This window comes from Ranitomeya imitator, chromosome 3 (genome assembly GCF_032444005.1).
Source record: "Ranitomeya imitator isolate aRanImi1 chromosome 3, aRanImi1.pri, whole genome shotgun sequence".
Classification (NCBI taxonomy): Eukaryota; Metazoa; Chordata; class Amphibia; order Anura; family Dendrobatidae; genus Ranitomeya; species Ranitomeya imitator.
In genome coordinates this window covers 576,615,883-576,638,776 of record NC_091284.1, presented here as the reverse complement: position 1 = coordinate 576,638,776, position 22,894 = coordinate 576,615,883, and the positions used below count along the sequence as shown (strand labels likewise).

The 22,894-nt window shown below is 44.8% G+C and overlaps 1 protein-coding gene across 1 annotated transcript in view; it reads right to left on the bottom strand.

Moving 5' to 3' along the window:
* Nucleotides 1-22,894, bottom strand: part of ITGBL1 (integrin subunit beta like 1) — an 829,798-nt gene that overhangs the window by 628,826 nt on the left and 178,078 nt on the right. Inside the window, exon 3 of the mRNA XM_069757981.1 lies at nt 18,046-18,192. Within this exon, the coding sequence (XP_069614082.1) occupies nt 18,046-18,192 (147 nt within the window). The remainder of the gene's footprint in view (nt 1-18,045; nt 18,193-22,894) is intronic.

Below are 22,894 nucleotides of genomic sequence, written 5' to 3'. Positions count from 1 at the left end.
GTTGGGTACAGCCGGGACCAGCTGCTTGGAAAGAATCACCAAACCAGGGATTCAAGCTTGAGGAGGCTAATTTGCATAGTCCAGGTGCCTTCTGGGAAAGCGAAGAGTCTCCCTAAGCTAGAAGATCGTTGGGACCAGCTGCTTGGAAAGAATCACCAAACCAGGGATTCAAGCTTGAGGAGGCTAATTTGCATATTCCAGGTGCCTTCTGGGAAAGCGAAGAGTCTCCCTAAGCTAGAAGATCGTTGGGACCAGCTGCTTGGAAAGAATCACCAAACCAGGGATTCAAGCTTGAGGAGGCTAATTTGCATATTCCAGGTGCCTTCTGGGAAAGCGAAGAGTCTCCCTAAGCTAGAAGATCGTTGGGACCAGCTGCTTGGAAAGAATCACCAAACCAGGGATTCAAGCTTGAGGAGGCTAATTTGCATATTCCAGGTGCCTTCTGGGAAAGCGAAGAGTCTCCCTAAGCTAGAAGATCGTTGGGACCAGCTGCTTGGAAAGAATCACCAAACCAGGGATTCAAGCTTGAGGAGGCTAATTTGCATATTCCAGGTGCCTTCTGGGAAAGCGAAGAGTCTCCCTAAGCTAGAAGATCGTTGGGACCAGCTGCTTGGAAAGAATCACCAAACCAGGGATTCAAGCTTGAGGAGGCTAATTTGCATATTCCAGGTGCCTTCTGGGAAAGCGAAGAGTCTCCCTAAGCTAGAAGATCGTTGGGACCAGCTGCTTGGAAAGAATCACCAAACCAGGGATTCAAGCTTGAGGAGGCTAATTTGCATATTCCAGGTGCCTTCTGGGAAAGCGAAGAGTCTCCCTAAGCTAGAAGATCGTTGGGTACAGCCGGGACCAGCTGCTTGGAAAGAATCACCAAACCAGGGATTCAAGCTTGAGGAGGCTAATTTGCATATTCCAGGTGCCTTCTGGGAAAGCGAAGAGTCTCCCTAAGCTAGAAGATCGTTGGGACCAGCTGCTTGGAAAGAATCACCAAACCAGGGATTCAAGCTTGAGGAGGCTAATTTGCATATTCCAGGTGCCTTCTGGGAAAGCGAAGAGTCTCCCTAAGCTAGAAGATCGTTGGGACCAGCTGCTTGGAAAGAATCACCAAACCAGGGATTCAAGCTTGAGGAGGCTAATTTGCATATTCCAGGTGCCTTCTGGGAAAGCGAAGAGTCTCCCTAAGCTAGAAGATCGTTGGGTACAGCCGGGACCAGCTGCTTGGAAAGAATCACCAAACCAGGGATTCAAGCTTGAGGAGGCTAATTTGCATATTCCAGGTGCCTTCTGGGAAAGCGAAGAGTCTCCCTAAGCTAGAAGATCGTTGGGTACAGCCGGGACCAGCTGCTTGGAAAGAATCACCAAACCAGGGATTCAAGCTTGAGGAGGCTAATTTGCATATTCCAGGTGCCTTCTGGGAAAGCGAAGAGTCTCCCTAAGCTAGAAGATCGTTGGGTACAGCCGGGACCAGCTGCTTGGAAAGAATCACCAAACCAGGGATTCAAGCTTGAGGAGGCTAATTTGCATAGTCCAGGTGCCTTCTGGGAAAGCGAAGAGTCTCCCTAAGCTAGAAGATCGTTGGGACCAGCTGCTTGGAAAGAATCACCAAACCAGGGATTCAAGCTTGAGGAGGCTAATTTGCATATTCCAGGTGCCTTCTGGGAAAGCGAAGAGTCTCCCTAAGCTAGAAGATCGTTGGGACCAGCTGCTTGGAAAGAATCACCAAACCAGGGATTCAAGCTTGAGGAGGCTAATTTGCATATTCCAGGTGCCTTCTGGGAAAGCGAAGAGTCTCCCTAAGCTAGAAGATCGTTGGGACCAGCTGCTTGGAAAGAATCACCAAACCAGGGATTCAAGCTTGAGGAGGCTAATTTGCATATTCCAGGTGCCTTCTGGGAAAGCGAAGAGTCTCCCTAAGCTAGAAGATCGTTGGGACCAGCTGCTTGGAAAGAATCACCAAACCAGGGATTCAAGCTTGAGGAGGCTAATTTGCATATTCCAGGTGCCTTCTGGGAAAGCGAAGAGTCTCCCTAAGCTAGAAGATCGTTGGGTACAGCCGGGACCAGCTGCTTGGAAAGAATCACCAAACCAGGGATTCAAGCTTGAGGAGGCTAATTTGCATATTCCAGGTGCCTTCTGGGAAAGCGAAGAGTCTCCCTAAGCTAGAAGATCGTTGGGTACAGCCGGGACCAGCTGCTTGGAAAGAATCACCAAACCAGGGATTCAAGCTTGAGGAGGCTAATTTGCATATTCCAGGTGCCTTCTGGGAAAGCGAAGAGTCTCCCTAAGCTAGAAGATCGTTGGGTACAGCCGGGACCAGCTGCTTGGAAAGAATCACCAAACCAGGGATTCAAGCTTGAGGAGGCTAATTTGCATATTCCAGGTGCCTTCTGGGAAAGCGAAGAGTCTCCCTAAGCTAGAAGATCGTTGGGTACAGCCGGGACCAGCTGCTTGGAAAGAATCACCAAACCAGGGATTCAAGCTTGAGGAGGCTAATTTGCATATTCCAGGTGCCTTCTGGGAAAGCGAAGAGTCTCCCTAAGCTAGAAGATCGTTGGGTACAGCCGGGACCAGCTGCTTGGAAAGAATCACCAAACCAGGGATTCAAGCTTGAGGAGGCTAATTTGCATATTCCAGGTGCCTTCTGGGAAAGCGAAGAGTCTCCCTAAGCTAGAAGATCGTTGGGTACAGCCGGGACCAGCTGCTTGGAAAGAATCACCAAACCAGGGATTCAAGCTTGAGGAGGCTAATTTGCATATTCCAGGTGCCTTCTGGGAAAGCGAAGAGTCTCCCTAAGCTAGAAGATCGTTGGGTACAGCCGGGACCAGCTGCTTGGAAAGAATCACCAAACCAGGGATTCAAGCTTGAGGAGGCTAATTTGCATATTCCAGGTGCCTTCTGGGAAAGCGAAGAGTCTCCCTAAGCTAGAAGATCGTTGGGTACAGCCGGGACCAGCTGCTTGGAAAGAATCACCAAACCAGGGATTCAAGCTTGAGGAGGCTAATTTGCATATTCCAGGTGCCTTCTGGGAAAGCGAAGAGTCTCCCTAAGCTAGAAGATCGTTGGGTACAGCCGGGACCAGCTGCTTGGAAAGAATCACCAAACCAGGGATTCAAGCTTGAGGAGGCTAATTTGCATATTCCAGGTGCCTTCTGGGAAAGCGAAGAGTCTCCCTAAGCTAGAAGATCGTTGGGACCAGCTGCTTGGAAAGAATCACCAAACCAGGGATTCAAGCTTGAGGAGGCTAATTTGCATATTCCAGGTGCCTCCTGGGAAAGCGAAGAGTCTCCCTAATCTAGAAGATCGTTGGGACCAGCTGCTTGGAAAGAATCACCAAACCAGGGATTCAAGCTTGAGGAGGCTAATTTGCATATTCCAGGTGCCTTCTGGGAAAGCGAAGAGTCTCCCTAAGCTAGAAGATCGTTGGGACCAGCTGCTTGGAAAGAATCACCAAACCAGGGATTCAAGCTTGAGGAGGCTAATTTGCATAGTCCAGGTGCCTTCTGGGAAAGCGAAGAGTCTCCCTAAGCTAGAAGATCGTTGGGTACAGCCGGGACCAGCTGCTTGGAAAGAATCACCAAACCAGGGATTCAAGCTTGAGGAGGCTAATTTGCATAGTCCAGGTGCCTTCTGGGAAAGCGAAGAGTCTCCCTAAGCTAGAAGATCGTTGGGACCAGCTGCTTGGAAAGAATCACCAAACCAGGGATTCAAGCTTGAGGAGGCTAATTTGCATAGTCCAGGTGCCTTCTGGGAAAGCGAAGAGTCTCCCTAAGCTAGAAGATCGTTGGGACCAGCTGCTTGGAAAGAATCACCAAACCAGGGATTCAAGCTTGAGGAGGCTAATTTGCATATTCCAGGTGCCTTCTGGGAAAGCGAAGAGTCTCCCTAAGCTAGAAGATCGTTGGGACCAGCTGCTTGGAAAGAATCACCAAACCAGGGATTCAAGCTTGAGGAGGCTAATTTGCATATTCCAGGTGCCTTCTGGGAAAGCGAAGAGTCTCCCTAAGCTAGAAGATCGTTGGGACCAGCTGCTTGGAAAGAATCACCAAACCAGGGATTCAAGCTTGAGGAGGCTAATTTGCATATTCCAGGTGCCTTCTGGGAAAGCGAAGAGTCTCCCTAAGCTAGAAGATCGTTGGGACCAGCTGCTTGGAAAGAATCACCAAACCAGGGATTCAAGCTTGAGGAGGCTAATTTGCATATTCCAGGTGCCTTCTGGGAAAGCGAAGAGTCTCCCTAAGCTAGAAGATCGTTGGGTACAGCCGGGACCAGCTGCTTGGAAAGAATCACCAAACCAGGGATTCAAGCTTGAGGAGGCTAATTTGCATATTCCAGGTGCCTTCTGGGAAAGCGAAGAGTCTCTCTAAGCTAGAAGATCGTTGGGTACAGCCGGGACCAGCTGCTTGGAAAGAATCACCAAACCAGGGATTCAAGCTTGAGGAGGCTAATTTGCATATTCCAGGTGCCTTCTGGGAAAGCGAAGAGTCTCCCTAAGCTAGAAGATCGTTGGGACCAGCTGCTTGGAAAGAATCACCAAACCAGGGATTCAAGCTTGAGGAGGCTAATTTGCATATTCCAGGTGCCTTCTGGGAAAGCGAAGAGTCTCCCTAAGCTAGAAGATCGTTGGGACCAGCTGCTTGGAAAGAATCACCAAACCAGGGATTCAAGCTTGAGGAGGCTAATTTGCATATTCCAGGTGCCTTCTGGGAAAGCGAAGAGTCTCCCTAAGCTAGAAGATCGTTGGGACCAGCTGCTTGGAAAGAATCACCAAACCAGGGATTCAAGCTTGAGGAGGCTAATTTGCATATTCCAGGTGCCTTCTGGGAAAGCGAAGAGTCTCCCTAAGCTAGAAGATCGTTGGGACCAGCTGCTTGGAAAGAATCACCAAACCAGGGATTCAAGCTTGAGGAGGCTAATTTGCATATTCCAGGTGCCTTCTGGGAAAGCGAAGAGTCTCCCTAAGCTAGAAGATCGTTGGGACCAGCTGCTTGGAAAGAATCACCAAACCAGGGATTCAAGCTTGAGGAGGCTAATTTGCATATTCCAGGTGCCTTCTGGGAAAGCGAAGAGTCTCCCTAAGCTAGAAGATCGTTGGGACCAGCTGCTTGGAAAGAATCACCAAACCAGGGATTCAAGCTTGAGGAGGCTAATTTGCATATTCCAGGTGCCTTCTGGGAAAGCGAAGAGTCTCCCTAAGCTAGAAGATCGTTGGGACCAGCTGCTTGGAAAGAATCACCAAACCAGGGATTCAAGCTTGAGGAGGCTAATTTGCATATTCCAGGTGCCTTCTGGGAAAGCGAAGAGTCTCCCTAAGCTAGAAGATCGTTGGGTACAGCCGGGACCAGCTGCTTGGAAAGAATCACCAAACCAGGGATTCAAGCTTGAGGAGGCTAATTTGCATATTCCAGGTGCCTTCTGGGAAAGCGAAGAGTCTCCCTAAGCTAGAAGATCGTTGGGTACAGCCGGGACCAGCTGCTTGGAAAGAATCACCAAACCAGGGATTCAAGCTTGAGGAGGCTAATTTGCATATTCCAGGTGCCTTCTGGGAAAGCGAAGAGTCTCCCTAAGCTAGAAGATCGTTGGGTACAGCCGGGACCAGCTGCTTGGAAAGAATCACCAAACCAGGGATTCAAGCTTGAGGAGGCTAATTTGCATATTCCAGGTGCCTTCTGGGAAAGCGAAGAGTCTCCCTAAGCTAGAAGATCGTTGGGTACAGCCGGGACCAGCTGCTTGGAAAGAATCACCAAACCAGGGATTCAAGCTTGAGGAGGCTAATTTGCATAGTCCAGGTGCCTTCTGGGAAAGCGAAGAGTCTCCCTAAGCTAGAAGATCGTTGGGTACAGCCGGGACCAGCTGCTTGGAAAGAATCACCAAACCAGGGATTCAAGCTTGAGGAGGCTAATTTGCATAGTCCAGGTGCCTTCTGGGAAAGCGAAGAGTCTCCCTAAGCTAGAAGATCGTTGGGACCAGCTGCTTGGAAAGAATCACCAAACCAGGGATTCAAGCTTGAGGAGGCTAATTTGCATATTCCAGGTGCCTTCTGGGAAAGCGAAGAGTCTCCCTAAGCTAGAAGATCGTTGGGACCAGCTGCTTGGAAAGAATCACCAAACCAGGGATTCAAGCTTGAGGAGGCTAATTTGCATATTCCAGGTGCCTTCTGGGAAAGCGAAGAGTCTCCCTAAGCTAGAAGATCGTTGGGACCAGCTGCTTGGAAAGAATCACCAAACCAGGGATTCAAGCTTGAGGAGGCTAATTTGCATATTCCAGGTGCCTTCTGGGAAAGCGAAGAGTCTCCCTAAGCTAGAAGATCGTTGGGACCAGCTGCTTGGAAAGAATCACCAAACCAGGGATTCAAGCTTGAGGAGGCTAATTTGCATATTCCAGGTGCCTTCTGGGAAAGCGAAGAGTCTCCCTAAGCTAGAAGATCGTTGGGACCAGCTGCTTGGAAAGAATCACCAAACCAGGGATTCAAGCTTGAGGAGGCTAATTTGCATATTCCAGGTGCCTTCTGGGAAAGCGAAGAGTCTCCCTAAGCTAGAAGATCGTTGGGACCAGCTGCTTGGAAAGAATCACCAAACCAGGGATTCAAGCTTGAGGAGGCTAATTTGCATATTCCAGGTGCCTTCTGGGAAAGCGAAGAGTCTCCCTAAGCTAGAAGATCGTTGGGACCAGCTGCTTGGAAAGAATCACCAAACCAGGGATTCAAGCTTGAGGAGGCTAATTTGCATATTCCAGGTGCCTTCTGGGAAAGCGAAGAGTCTCCCTAAGCTAGAAGATCGTTGGGTACAGCCGGGACCAGCTGCTTGGAAAGAATCACCAAACCAGGGATTCAAGCTTGAGGAGGCTAATTTGCATATTCCAGGTGCCTTCTGGGAAAGCGAAGAGTCTCCCTAAGCTAGAAGATCGTTGGGTACAGCCGGGACCAGCTGCTTGGAAAAAATCACCAAACCGCGCGCCATTAGGCGCGCGAATTTTTGCCTGTAGGACATTATTGCAAGAGAGCTTGGCTGAGTAGATTACACAAGAAGGAAAACACACAGCAAGTCAGCAGGATCTAGGAGCAACATGGCAGATGTGACAACCTACATGGTGAGCTGCAGCATGTGCTACATGTTCACAGATCGACCAGAAGAAGAATTAAATTTCACCTGTCAGAAGTGTAGACTAGTGGCCCTTTTAGAAGAAAAGGTGCGGGGTCTGGAAGAAAGAATAGCAACTTTGAAACTCATCAAAGAGAATGAAGACTTTCTAGACAGAACAGAAGCATCTCTACTGGTCACAGAAGGTGAAAAAAGTGTCAGAGAACCTTCAAAAGCAGATGAGTGGAAGCATGTGACCAAAAGAAGCAAGAAGACCATAGAGAAATCACCAACCACACAACTGAAGAACCGATATCAAATCTTTGTAGAGGATGAAGATGGCACACCTAAGGATGAAGCAATACCAGCAAGCAAAAAAGAAAAGGGCACACAGCAACAAGTGACAGCAAAAAGTACAGCCAAGAAGCAACGAAGAGTGGTGGTGGTGGGAGACTCACTACTGAGAGGCACAGAAGCAGCCATCTGCAGACCGGACATAACTGCAAGAGAAGTATGCTGCCTTCCAGGTGCGATGATCAAGGATGTGACCGATAGGATACCAAAGCTCTTCAGCTCCAAGGACGTCCACCCATTTCTTCTGATACATGTTGGCACCAATGACACGGCAAGGAAGGACCTACCGACAATCTGCAAAGACTTTGAAGAGTTGGGGAAGAAAGTAAAGGAACTGGATGCACAGGTAGTTTTTTCTTCTATCCTTCCAGTAGACGGGCATGGCACCAGGAGATGGAACAGGATCCTTGATGCAAACAACTGGCTAAGACGATGGTGCAGACAACAAGGATTCGGATTCCTGGACCACGGTGTGAATTACTTGTACGATGGACTCCTCGCCAGAGACGGACTACACCTCAACAAACCTGGGAAACACACATTCGCCAGAAGACTCGCTACACTCATCAGGAGGGCGTTAAACTAGAAGAAGAGGGGACGGGAAGAAAAACATTAGACTTGAACAAAGAAGATCCAGGAAAACAAACTCAGAAGGGAGGTAAGAACATTTCTAAAACAATCCACAGCGAGGAGATTGGAACAAAACAAAATCCTCTAAACTGCATGCTTGCAAACGCCAGAAGCCTGACAAACAAGATGGAAGAACTAGAAGCAGAAATATCTACAGGTAACTTTGACATAGTGGGAATAACCGAGACATGGTTAGATGAAAGCTATGACTGGGCAGTTAACTTACAGGGTTACAGTCTGTTTAGAAAGGATCGTAAAAATCGGAGAGGAGGAGGGGTTTGTCTCTATGTAAAGTCTTGTCTAAAGTCCACTTTAAGGGAGGATATTAGCGAAGGAAATGAGGATGTCGAGTCCATATGGGTCGAAATTCATGGAGGGAAAAATGGTAACAAAATTCTCATTGGGGTCTGTTACAAACCCCCAAATATAACAGAAACCATGGAAAGTCTACTTCTAAAGCAGATAGATGAAGCTGCAACCCATAATGAGGTCCTGGTTATGGGGGACTTTAACTACCCGGATATTAACTGGGAAACAGAAACCTGTGAAACCCATAAAGGCAACAGGTTTCTGCTAATAACCAAGAAAAATTATCTTTCACAATTGGTGCAGAATCCAACCAGAGGAGCAGCACTTTTAGACCTAATACTATCTAATAGACCTGACAGAATAACAAATCTGCAGGTGGTCGGGCATCTAGGAAATAGCGACCACAATATTGTACAGTTTCACCTGTCTTTCACTAGGGGGACTTGTCAGGGAGTCACAAAAACACTGAACTTTAGGAAGGCAAAGTTTGACCAGCTTAGAGATGCCCTTAATCTGGTAGACTGGGACAATATCCTCAGAAATAAGAATACAGATAATAAATGGAAAATGTTTAAGAACATCCTAAATAGGCACTGTAAGCGGTTTATACCTTGTGGGAATAAAAGGACTAGAAATAGGAAAAACCCAATGTGGCTAAACAAAGAAGTAAGACAGGCAATTAACAGTAAAAAGAAAGCATTTGCACTACTAAAGCAGGATGGCACCATTGAAGCTCTAAAAAACTATAGGGAGAAAAATACTTTATCTAAAAAACTAATTAAAGCTGCCAAAAAGGAAACAGAGAAGCACATTGCTAAGGAGAGTAAAACTAATCCCAAACTGTTCTTCAACTATATCAATAGTAAAAGAATAAAAACTGAAAATGTAGGCCCCTTAAAAAATAGTGAGGAAAGAATGGTTGTAGATGACGAGGAAAAAGCTAACATATTAAACACCTTCTTCTCCACGGTATTCACGGTGGAAAATGAAATGCTAGGTGAAATCCCAAGAAACAATGAAAACCCTATATTAAGGGTCACCAATCTAACCCAAGAAGAGGTGCGAAACCGGCTAAATAAGATTAAAATAGATAAATCTCCGGGTCCGGATGGCATACACCCACGAGTACTAAGAGAACTAAGTAATGTAATAGATAAACCATTATTTCTTATTTTTAGGGACTCTATAGCGACAGGGTCTGTTCCGCAGGATTGGCGCATAGCAAATGTGGTGCCAATATTCAAAAAGGGCTCTAAAAGTGAACCTGGAAATTATAGGCCAGTAAGTCTAACCTCTATTGTTGGTAAAATATTTGAAGGGTTTCTGAGGGATGTTATTCTGGATTATCTCAATGAGAATAACTGTTTAACTCCATATCAGCATGGGTTTATGAGAAATCGCTCCTGTCAAACCAATCTAATCAGTTTTTATGAAGAGGTAAGCTATAGGCTGGACCACGGTGAGTCATTGGACGTGGTATATCTCGATTTTTCCAAAGCGTTTGATACCGTGCCGCACAAGAGGTTGGTACACAAAATGAGAATGCTTGGTCTGGGGGAAAATGTATGTAAATGGGTTAGTAACTGGCTTAGTGATAGAAAGCAGAGGGTGGTTATAAATGGTATAGTCTCTAACTGGGTCGCTGTGACCAGTGGGGTACCGCAGGGGTCGGTATTGGGACCTGTTCTCTTCAACATATTCATTAATGATCTGGTAGAAGGTTTACACAGTAAAATATCGATATTTGCAGATGATACAAAACTATGTAAAGCAGTTAATACAAGAGAAGATAGTATTCTGCTACAGATGGATCTGGATAAGTTGGAAACTTGGGCTGAAAGGTGGCAGATGAGGTTTAACAATGATAAATGTAAGGTTATACACATGGGAAGAAGGAATCAATGTCACCATTACACACTGAATGGGAAACCACTGGGTAAATCTGACAGGGAGAAGGACTTGGGGATCCTAGTTAATGATAAACTTACCTGGAGCAGCCAGTGCCAGGCAGCAGCTGCCAAGGCAAACAGGATCATGGGGTGCATTAAAAGAGGTCTGGATACACATGATGAGAGCATTATACTGCCTCTGTACAAATCCCTAGTTAGACCGCACATGGAGTACTGTGTCCAGTTTTGGGCACCGGTGCTCAGGAAGGATATAATGGAACTAGAGAGAGTACAAAGGAGGGCAACAAAATTAATAAAGGGGATGGGAGAACTACAATACCCAGATAGATTAGCGAAATTAGGATTATTTAGTCTAGAAAAAAGACGACTGAGGGGCGATCTAATAACCATGTATAAGTATATAAGGGGACAATACAAATATCTCGCTGAGGATCTGTTTATACCAAGGAAGGTGACGGGCACAAGGGGGCATTCTTTGCGTCTGGAGGAGAGAAGGTTTTTCCACCAACATAGAAGAGGATTCTTTACTGTTAGGGCAGTGAGAATCTGGAATTGCTTGCCTGAGGAGGTGGTGATGGCGAACTCAGTCGGGGGGTTCAAGAGAGGCCTGGATGTCTTCCTGGAGCAGAACAATATTGTATCATACAATTAGGTTCTGTAGAAGGACGTAGATCTGGGGATTTATTATGATGGAATATAGGCTGAACTGGATGGACAAATGTCTTTTTTCGGCCTTACTAACTATGTTACTATGTTACTATGTTACTCTCTGACTTTGAACCAGTTACAGAAGAAGAAGTAATCAGGCTCCTTGCATCTTCTCGCCCAACCACTTGCACCAGTGACCCCATTCCGTCACATCTCCTCCAGTCCCTTTCCCCGGCTGTCACCTCTCACCTAACAAAAATATTCAACCTTTCTCTCACTTCCGGTATTTTTCCATCCTCATTTAAGCATGCCATCATACATCCATTACTTAAAAACCATCCCTCTATCAAAACTGTGCCGGTAATTATAGACCTGTCTCTAATCTTCCCTTCATCTCTAAACTCCTCGAGCACTTGGTCCACTCCCGTCTTACCCACTATCTCTCAGATAACTCTCTTCTAGACCCTCTTCAATCTGGTTTCTGCTCTTTACACTCTACTGAAACTGCCCTCACTAAAGTCTCTAATGACCTACTAGCAGCTAAATCTAATGGTCACTACTCCATGCTAATTCTCTTGGATCTCTCCGCAGCATTCGACACTGTTGATCATCAGCTCCTCCTCACTATGCTCTGCTCCATCGGCCTCAAGGACACCATTGTCTCCTGGTTCTCCTCCTATCTCTCTGACCGTTCCTTCACTGTATCTTTTGCTGGTTCCTCCTCCTCTCACCTTCCCCTTACTGTTGGAGTTCCTCAAGGATCAGTCCTAGGCCCCCTCCTCTTCTCTTTGTATACTGCCCCTATTGGACAAACAATTATGGGCCTACAAACTGTGTCTGCGCCACTCATTACAGTTGTCCTCCACTGAACAAAGCTATGCCGCCTGTTTAGTCCTGTTACCAATTTTGAACTGCATTTAGCCTACTTTATTATTTGGGCCTATATCTGTGTTTCCTCCTCATCCTGCCCATTGCCCAGCCACAGCTAGATGAGTCTGCTTGTACATTGACCCAGACCACTACATTCTGACCCTGCTGAAAGTCAGGTTCCCCTTCCCACATACTATACCACCTTACACGGGGACAAAGAGGAAGGTGCAGATGAAAGTGCAGGTTCCTTCATCAGGTGGGGGGGCATACTTGTTAGCGACGTCACTTGCACAGGGCCCCTCATAGTACGCAAAAGTGTCTCTGGCAGAGAGAGACGCCACCCACCATCAAACACACCACCGTACTATGAGGGGCCCTATGCCAGTGCCAAGTGCCAACGAGTGGTCCCCCCTGCTTGCTCAGGATCACAGCACTTGCAAAGTTGAAATACTTACCTCTCCCTGCTCCACCACCGTGACGTATTCCGCGTTTCCTGGGCCCACGAAAATCTTGAGCCAGCCCTACCCCCTGTTTTCAATGCCTAACTATTATTATAAAGTAAGTTAAGATTGACAAGCTTAAGAAATAAGAATTGATGTTTTTGGCATTAAAATGGGCACTGTAGGTGTTTTCCTGTTCTTCACTCACTGCCGACTTTGATTCCCCATTGACTTGCATTGGATTTCGTGTTTTGGTCGGCCCCGACTTTTCGAAATAATCGGCCGATTTCACCCGACCCGACTTTTGACAAAGTCGGGTTTCGCAAAACCCGACTCTATCTTAAAAAAGTAAAAGTCGCTCAACTCTAAGGCTTGGTTCCCATTGCGTTAATGGGAAAGTGCTAACGGACAGCGTTGCACGGCGAAATTAACGCCGTGCAACGCGTCCGTTAGCGCGCCCATTCACGGCAATGGGAACGCGCAGCACTAGCGCGTGCCATGTTCGGCACGCGCTATCGACGCGCCGGTGTTTCCTGACGTGCCGCGGTCGCTGCTTGCAGCGTCCGAGGCGCGCCCGCGGTCCGTTCCCCGCTCTCACAGATCGGGGATCTGCGAGAGCGGGGACGTTACCGCGACCCCGGGACGCGGCCCCATTAAAAACATTGCTTTAGCGCAACCCGCTAGCGCTAAACGGATTGCACTAACGCAATCTTCATGAAGAAAGTAAGTTTCAGATTTTTGTAAAAAAAAATTTTTTTCATCTTTCAAAACTCTTCTCTTTGAGCCTTCTGAGCTTTGAAGATGTGGATGTCTACATCTTTGTCATAATGCACTAGATCCACAGTAAAATGTTTTCTCATCTTATCTAGAAAGTTGTGGTCACGCTGGTACCGGAGTCTAGCCTAACACACACGTTTTTTTGTTTTTGTTTGTTCTGTCACCTTTTTGTATTATAGGGGTTTAATAGGATGCTCACGGATACCAACGTGGAGTGAGGGCACCTTATCGTGACTATTAGGGTGTCAACCTCCGTTGTCAGGTAGGGTGACTGACAGGGATCTTTAGGGAATTGATAGTCCCTGCTATTGAGTATATACATTTATGTCATTATTAATGTGTAACCCTGTATTGGCCCTAATAGATTGTACCTCTATTCTTAGAAAGAAATGTATGAGTGTTTTAAATATAAAAGTAAAATTTATTCGCTATTAATAACCAACCAAGTCTGGCTGTATGCTTTCGACACACAACTGCCACAGTATAAATGCCATATAATATTTCCCTGGTGAAAAAGCTTTTCAGGATTACTATCACAGAAAAATTTGCCCACCTCAGATGGTCTTGTTACACTGTGTGCGCTATATAGCGATGCTATTGTCACTCAACCAAGTCTGGCTGTATGCTTTCGACACACAACTGCCACAGTATAAATGCCATATAATATTTCCCTGGTGAAAAAGCTTTTCAGGATTACTATCACAGAAAAATTTGCCCACCTCAGATGGTCTTGTTACACTGTGTGCGCTATATAGCGATGCTATTGTCACTCAACCAAGTCTGGCTTTATGCTTTTGATGCACAACTGGCACAGTATATATGGTGTATAATATTTCCTTGCTCAGAACAATTTGCAGGATAAAGAGCAAAAAGAATATTGTTATCCCTGAGAAGGGCATTTAGTATGAGTTGCAGCAGAAGGGATGTGCAATTAACCCTATCCTGTCTTACACTATCCTTTTGGCACAATCTCTCCTTAAGTGCTGCTAAAAGCAGTATGAATATTGATTATAACTAGCGCTAATAAGGGCTGTTGTTGCAGTTGAAAGAAATATTAATGGTGTCTAATCCCTGCCTATACACAGCTAAAACGCTGTCCCTAGCTCAGCATTGCAGCCCCTCTCCCTGCACTGCCTGTGTCCGTTGGTATAGTGTGCCATGCATGGTGTCACAGGTCTTATGTAGACCCAATGATGCTATGCGGCCAGCCAATCACAGTAATGCCACAACCAAGATGGCTACGGCATTACAATGACTGGCAGGCAATCCCCATATGATTATTGGCTGTCTAACAAGCGACAAACATGCTGGGCGGGGACTTGAGCATTCAAAAATATTTACCAAGTAACGAGCACCTCGACCACACTGAAGCTCGAGTGAGTCGCGAGCAGTGAGGAGCATGCTTGCTCATCACTAATCAGTAGCAGCTTCACACCTGACACCTCTACTAATCAACTGTTACCAATTCTGGTGGCAGCAGGTATAAATATCCAGCTGCTGCAGGCCACTATCCAGCTGCTGCAGGCCACTATGGTGTTCTGCTCCATAAGCTATATATATCCAGCAACTGCCAGAGGCAGTAACAGCTGATGGGTTAATCTTAATATTAACCTATTCAAAGCATTTCTGGTAGCTTTGTTGATGTCAAGGCAGGGAGCTTTTGAGTCAACACTAGAGATGAGCAAACCAATTCACACAGGATAATTTCCTGACATACACAGATCCCGGCGATCTCGAACACTCTTCAATTCAATAAGCAAGGATCACAAAAAAAATTCCTGGTGCCATTTCATACACTGCTGAACACTGCTGAAGAGTAGGCCAATGGCATCAGATGCAGCCATCCACCTACAATTAAGGAGAGCTAATGTTTCTCTCCTCAGTGCAAAATTTTGATACTAAACCAAAATCCTGAAACCCAGGCTTATGTGTTAGGCCGGCGTCACACTTGCGAGTTTTACGGACGTAAGAGCACAGAAACTACGTCCGTAAAACTCGCAAAAAATACGGCACAATTATTCTCTATGACCCTGCTCCTATCTGCCGTATTAAACTGATCCGTATTATACGGCTTTCTACGGCCGTAGAAAATCGCAGCATGCTGCGTTTGTCACCGTATTGCGCAAATAAAACATCAATGAAAGTCTATGGAAGCCCCAAAAATACGGATTACACACGGACCAGCAGTGTGACTTGCGAGGAATACGCAGCGCTGTAATTCAATTACCGGCTTTTGCTTTCTCCTTCCTAAACCCGACATGATATGAGACCTGGTTTACATACAGTAAACCATCTCATATCACCATTTTTTTTGCATATTCCACACTACTAATGTCAGTAGTGTGTCTATGCAAAATTTGGCCGTTCTAGCTAGTAAAATAAGGGGTTAAATGGCGGAAAAAATTGGCGTGGGCTTCCGCGCAATTTTCTCCGCCAGAGTAGTAAAGCCAGTGACTGAGGGCAGAGATTAATAGCCTGGAGAGGTTCCACGGTTATTGGCCCCCCCTGGCTAAAAATATCTGCCCCCAGCCACCCCAGAAAAGGCACATCTGGAAGATGCGCCTATTCTGGCACTTGGCCACTCTCTTCCCATTCCCGTGTAGCGGTGGGATATGGGGTAATGAAGGGTTAATGCCACCTTGCTATTAGCGGAGCTCGTGTCTGCAAAATATTTTAACCCCTTCAGATGGATCTACATCGTTGGACCTTACAGATCCTCGGAAGGTAAGGATATTGTTTGTTTATTATTTTTTTTTAATTTACAGATCGAGGGTCTTCAGTGAGTGGATTGAGAGTAGAATAAATTAAAACAACAGCCTTTGTGATTTTTTCAATAAATTAATTTTTAATAATGTGTGTGTGTGTTTTTTTTTTAACCCTTTACTAGTATTGGATTAATAATGGATAGGTGTCATAATTGACGCCTCTCCATTATTAATCTGGCTTAATGTCACCTTACAATAGCAAGGTGGCATTAACCCTTCATTACCCCATATCCCACCGCTACACGGGAATGGGAAGAGAGTGGCCAAGTGCCAGAATAGGCGCATCTTCCAGATGTGCCTTTTCTGGGGTGGCTGGGGGCAGATGTTTTTAGCCAGGGGGGGCCAATAACCGTGGACCCTCTCCAGGCTATTAATATCTGCCCTCAGTCACTGGCTTTACTACTCTGGCGGAGAAAATTGCGCGGGAGCCCACGCCAATTTTTTCCGCCATTTAACCCCTTATTTTACTAGCTAGAACGGCCAAATTTTGCATAGACACACTACTGACATTAGTAGTGTGGAATATGCAAAAAAAATGGGGATATGAGATGGTTTACTGTATGTAAACCAGGTCTCATATCATGTCGGGTTTAGGAAGGAGAAAGCAAAACCCGGTAATTGAATTACCGGCTTTCTGCTATCTCGCGCTGTATGAAGCAATAATATATATACATATATGTGTCTACTGACATATATATATATATATATATAGAGAGAGAGAGAGAGAGAGACAGTATATATGTTTGTTTTTTTTTTAACACATGGATCCCTTGTATAGCGGTATGTCGGTTTTGCAAGCCTGCGCTAAAAACACGCATTATGGCTGCCATATGGATTACATACGGAGGATGCCATGCGCAAAAAACGGTGACACACCCTGCCTATGGAGGAGCTACGGACCACTATTTTCGGGACTTTTCAGCGTATTACGGCCGTAATATACGGACCGTATTTTCATACGCTGTGTGTGACGCCGGCCTTAGAGAAAGTATGCTTCTGGCATTGTGAATTGGTCAAGCCAATTTTTTTTATTACATCCTAAAGAAAAATCTTTATGATGTAGAAATTGAGATACAATTGTCCAGCTCACAGAGTTTGCAACTTTTTTCAGCTTCCATAGTGGTTGAATGTACAAGGCTCAATAAAAACTAAGCAGCAGAAATTAGCCCTATTAGGCTACGTTCACATTTGCGTTGTGCGCCGCTGCATCGGCGACGCAACGCACAACGCAAATAAAAACGCACCAAAACGCACGCAAAAACGCTGCATTTTGCGACGCATGCGTCGTTTTTTGCCGAAATTTGGACGAAAGAAAAATGCAACTTGTTGCGTTTTCTGCGCCCGACGCTTGCGGCAAAAAAAAGCATGCATCGCACAACGCAGCACAACGCATGTCCATGCGTCCCCCATGTTAAATATAAGGGCGCATGACGCATGCGTCGCCGCTGCGTCGCCCGACGCAAACACGCAAAACGCTAATGTGAACGTAGCCTTACTGCTCATTGTGTACCCCTGGCCACTGCAGCGGATGCAAAAATTTGATATGGGGGGGGAGGACTAGTTGATTTGATATGGATGACTGAGGGCAGGAAAAACAGTAAATTAGTAATTGTACAAGCTAAGGTATAAGAAAATGTCCATTGATTGAAATAATTTAAGCTAAAGAAAAGTTAGTTTCACAGTAAATTGGAAATATATCGGTGTGTTTCTGCACATACTTTCTATGTAAGAAGACTGTTAAGTATCATTATATATTTGAAAGACAGAATCTACAAGCGTTTTATTCTCTTTCAATTAAGTATGTACTATAAACAATTAATATAAAACTTTGTCAATTACTACACACAATTCCCACACACAAATATACAGAAATGTATATTGTTAATTTTAAAAATAATGTGTATTGCAAATTACAATTTTTTCAGATATTCTTCTAAAACCAGTGCATATCAACTCTGATTATTTGAATAATGCATTCAGAAAAAAATGTTCTTGCTGCATCTTTTGAATGAAAAAAATAAAATTATGCACAGCTGGAGTTTATGTCAGTTCCAGAATGCTCAGCACGGTTACTTTCCTTATTAAATTACAACATCTGAATTTCCTCTGCACCGAAATAACCTATGTAGTAGCTTGGCATTTTTTTGAAAAGTACATTGTGCACTAGCCTTGAAAAATCTTTTAATGATAATAACACATAAAAGTTTGCAGTGACCTAGAAGTTACATTTCAGAGAACTCTGTGTTTTATGTATAAATGGCATGCAAACCTGCGTTTGAACAAATGACTCCTTGAGAATTCTTGCACAACTCGTTGCTTTGCTTTCGTGTCAGGTCACAAGTAGCTGGGTATTGACAGGCTTCTCCAGACCAGCCAGAATCACACTGGCACTTTCCACAGTCACAAGTTCCGTGTCCTAAACAAATAAAAATATTTTTAAAGCAAACACAAATTTCTGTTTTTATGCTTTTTTTCCCTTCGGTGTATGGAAAGTGCTTTATAGTCAATAGTACATTCAATGTTACACTTTTCATAAATATTTAAGGGGCTTTTCCGTTTACAATTTTTTTAAAAGTAAATGTACTTGCTCTTGTTTACTATGAAAATGGAGCTGTACTTTCCAATCCAAGCTCAAGGTCCAGCTCTCCAATGCCACTGTTCACAAGCTGCAGCAATTTGTCTACTGCTACAGTGCACATGACAGCTGCAGTCAATTTTGGGATTCAGTGACTCATACTGTTTTTTGGCAGAGTCTGGGAGCTAGAAAGAAAGCTAGAAAGACACAGCTAGAGCAGGAAGAGGTGAGTAAAGTCAGCGAAATCAGCCCATTTTGGTCGGATTGGCTGACAATCGAATGTGTATGGGGACATCATGACAGATTATGTCTGAGGACATACTGGTTGGAATTCTATTAACCGTTCCTGAAGATTGGCAGCACCTCCCTCTAAAGGTACCGTCACACTCAGCAACTTTGCAACGAGAACGACAACGATCCGTGACGTTGCAGCGTCCTGGATAGCGATCTCGTTGTGTTTGACACGCAGCAGCGATCTGGATCTTGCTGTGATATCGCTGGTCGGAGCTAGAAGTCCAGAACTTTATTTCGTCATCAGGTCGGCGTGTATCGTCATGTTTGACATGAAAAGCAACGCCAGCAACGTTTTACATGGAGCTAACAACCAGCGAGAACGATAAGTGAGTCGCCGTTACGTCACAGGATCGCTCCTGCATCGTTCTGGAGTTGCTGTGTTTGACGTCTCTACAGTGACCTAAACAGCTACGCTCCAGCGATCGGCTCGTTGTCTATATCGCTGCAGCGTCGCTGAGTGTGACGGTACCTTTAGAGTATGCAGAAATGTTCAGCCAAACCAAGAGTCCCTGTGCATGGGAGAGTCAAGAGAGTTGGTGGTCGGCATAAAGTTCTGCATGTCAATTTAAAGAAGGGCAAGCTAATAGAGTTTTAAAAATTATAAATGCAAAATCACTTTAAATAAGCAGTTGTGGATCCAAATTATTATTTTTATTCTGCTACTTTCTGCCACTAATAAGTATCCATTTCACACCAGTTTCAAATACAGTAATGACTAACAAAGATGGTGGAAAATATATCCATTTTAACATCAACTGTGTCATCAAAAAACTTGTATGGATCACTGTAAGATTATAATAAAACAATTTAAAATGGATATGATGCCAAGATTGTGCTATCTAATCTGAGAGCAGCATGATGTAAAGGCAGAGACTATTATTCCAGAGATGTGTCATGTACTGGGCTGCTTGAAGTATTTTTAGAAAAAAAAATCTCTGTTTTATCAGGATGAGATTATCAATACAAGACTAGTAAATCTTATGCCAGGTAGTCATCCATATTAATGAGCACTGTATAACCCTGCCCCCACCACTGATTGCCAGTGTTCTGCTTTTGCACATTAAATTTACGCAGGAAGCTATATATCTGTGGTTTGGGTGAGGTTATACAGAACTCGTCATTATGGTAGAAAAGCAAAAGATAAAGCTATGATTTTATCAAAATGGTAGCATGCAGCTAAGTAAGTTATGCATCGATACAATTATGGTCTTTGCGTCTACTTCATGCCGTTCTCAGATGGTGAAGCAAAAAAAAAAGCCCTCACATGGCCATATTGACGGAAAAATAAAAAAACTTATGGCTCTGGGAATGATGGGAGCAAAAACAGAACACAAAAACGGAAAACCCCAAGGTAGATTTTCTAGCGATATCGGCGCAACTGTTTCTGGATAGTGAAGTGTTTTTATGTTAAGTACAAACTGCAGCCAATGTGCGACTGCTTGTCTGCTGAAACTCATCAATATTTCAACCAAGCGGACATTTGCTTCGATGCAATAGTAAATGTAAATGTTGCAGCAGTTGAGCTCAGTGGCTGCAGCCGGCACATAATACAGCAGGTCACATCACTCTCTGGGAAGCTACTTTCCATTTTAATGGTTAGCATCTCTAGTACAACAGTAAAGGTACCATCACACTTAGCGACGCTGCAGCGATACCGACAACGATCCGGATCGCTGCAGCGTCGCTGTTTGGTCGCTGGAGAGCTGTCACACAGACCGCTCTCCAGCGACCAACGATGCCGGTAACCAGGGTAAACATCGGGTAACTAAGCGCAGGGCCGCGCTTAGTAACCCGATGTTTACCCTGGTTACCATCCTAAAAGTAAAAAAAAACAAACAGTACATACTTACCTACAGCTGTCTGTCCTCCAGCGCTGGCCTCTGCTCTCCTCCTGTACTAGCTGTGAGCACAGCGGCCGGAAAGCAGAGCGGTGACGTCACCGCTCTGCTTTCCGGCTGACCGACGCTCACAGCCAGTACAGGAGGAGAGCAGAGCACAGCGCTGGAGGACAGACAGCTGTAGGTAAGTATGTACTGTTTGTTTTTTTTTACTTTTAGGATGGTAACCAGGGTAAACATCGGGTTACTAAGCGCGGCCCTGCGCTTAGTTACCCGATGTTTACCCTGGTTACCAGTGAAGACATCGCTGAATCGGTGTCACACACGCCGATTCAGCGATGTCTGCGGGGAGTCCAGCGACCAAATAAAGTTCTGGACTTTCTTCCCCGACCAGCGACAGCACAGCAGGGGCCTGATCGCTGCTGCCTGTCACACTGGACGATATCGCTAGCGAGGACGCTGCAACGTCACGGATCGCTAGCGATATCGTCTAGTGTGACGGTACCTTAAATGAAGTGCAGTAAACATTATATGGGTAGATCATCATTTGAAACAAAGCAGCTCAAAGGTAACTGGTTATTTATACCCTATGCCAAGAACCATCACAACACCATTTTTCTGAAAAAAAAAAGTCTTTTGAGAAAATCTGGTCTGAAGAAGCTAAGTACCTCATTTTGTACATATCTCAATGTGAACACAAACAACCCATCTTTCCATATGATTTATTGAGAACTCACTACGGTTTTTGACTTTGTTTTGCAATTCACAAGTCTTTCATCAGAAACTTTGTTTCAAAGACAACACTACCTAGAAAATTTACAGTTATTTATGTAATACTAAACCTTGCATTTAACACATAAGTTGCGCTTCTAGGGTCTATGTAGTTTCTTAGATTGGGACTAGGAGTGATATATTCTTTTCATCATGTATTTTTACAGGGATGTTGATTGCATCATCATTTGAGGAAATTCTCTTAACATTTAATACACATCTGTATTTAACATCTGGCTAAGTTACAGGTGAAACAAAATCCCTTGAGGATAAAACTACTACATCAAATGGTCCAGTGAGCAGTAAAGTATTATAATATTGTCGATTGCCCAGCATATTCTAGCCTTATTTTGAGGTACTCACAATACAATGAAAATATACATTGAAAATATTTCAGCACAACTAAACTGCGTGTGACACTTACAAAATTACTGAATTTGGTTTCTTCATACTACACATATAAAAAGGATTACATTATATTTTCCCTACCCAGACATTCTATTATATTTAGGGGATATTCGGAAGAAGTCTTGGAGGCGATTGGGTGAGGAACGAATAAGTGTGGTCTTGGGTGGACCAGAGATTACGGGAAGATATTTTTTTAATTAGTTTAGAGATGTACAAAGGAGAGAGGTTATAGATGGTTTTGTACGTCAGTGTTAGTGGTTTGAACTGGATACGATGCGATACGATTGGGAATTGGGAGCCAATGAAGGGATTTTCAAAGGGGAGAAGTGGAGAAGTAACGAGGAGCGAGATGAACTAGTTGGGCAGCAGAGTTATGGATGGACTTTAGAGGAGCGATAGTGTTAGCAGGTAGGCCACTTATTAGGATGTTGCAGTAGTCAAGTTGGGAGATGATGAGGGCATGCACAAGCATTTTAGTAGATTGAAGTTTAAGGAAGGGATGGATTCTGGAAATATTTTTGAGTTGGAGGCGACAGCAAGCGGCAAGAGCTTGGATGAGTGGTTTGAAGGAGAGGGCAGAGTCAAGTATTACTCTGAGGCAACGGATTTCCGATACAGGGGAACATGTGATGGATGTCATGAAGGAAAGATAATGAGTTCTGCATTTGTCCACATTGAGCTTAAGGAAATGAGAGGAGAAGAAAGAGGATATGACTAATAGACACTCTGGAATTCTGAACAGCAGCAAGGTAACGATTAGACGAGACAGTTAGATCTGAGTATCATCAGTGTATAGGTGGTGCTGGAAACAATGGGACTTTATGAGTTGTCCCAGGCAAAGGGTATAGATGGAGAAGAGAAGGTGTCCTAGGAAAGAGCCTACAGGGACTTCAATATAGAGAGGGTAGGATGAGGAGTTAGTGTTGGAGTGGAAGACGCTAAATGTGCAGTTGGAAAGGTATGATGAAATCCAGGATAGAGCAAGTTCTTTGATGCCAAAGAAAGAGAAGATTTGTAGTAGGAGGCTCAATCGCCCAAATAGTGCAGGCAGCTACATATTCCCAAACATCCTGGTGCACCCCAGACCACCAAAAATGATGAGTAGGGAGATCTATGGTGGCTTTACTATCAGGATGTCTGGCGAAGATCGAATCATAATGTTCACTTAAAATTTTAAGATGGAGATTCACAGGAACAGTCTACCTGAAGGACAGGCAACAGGGGCGACCCCC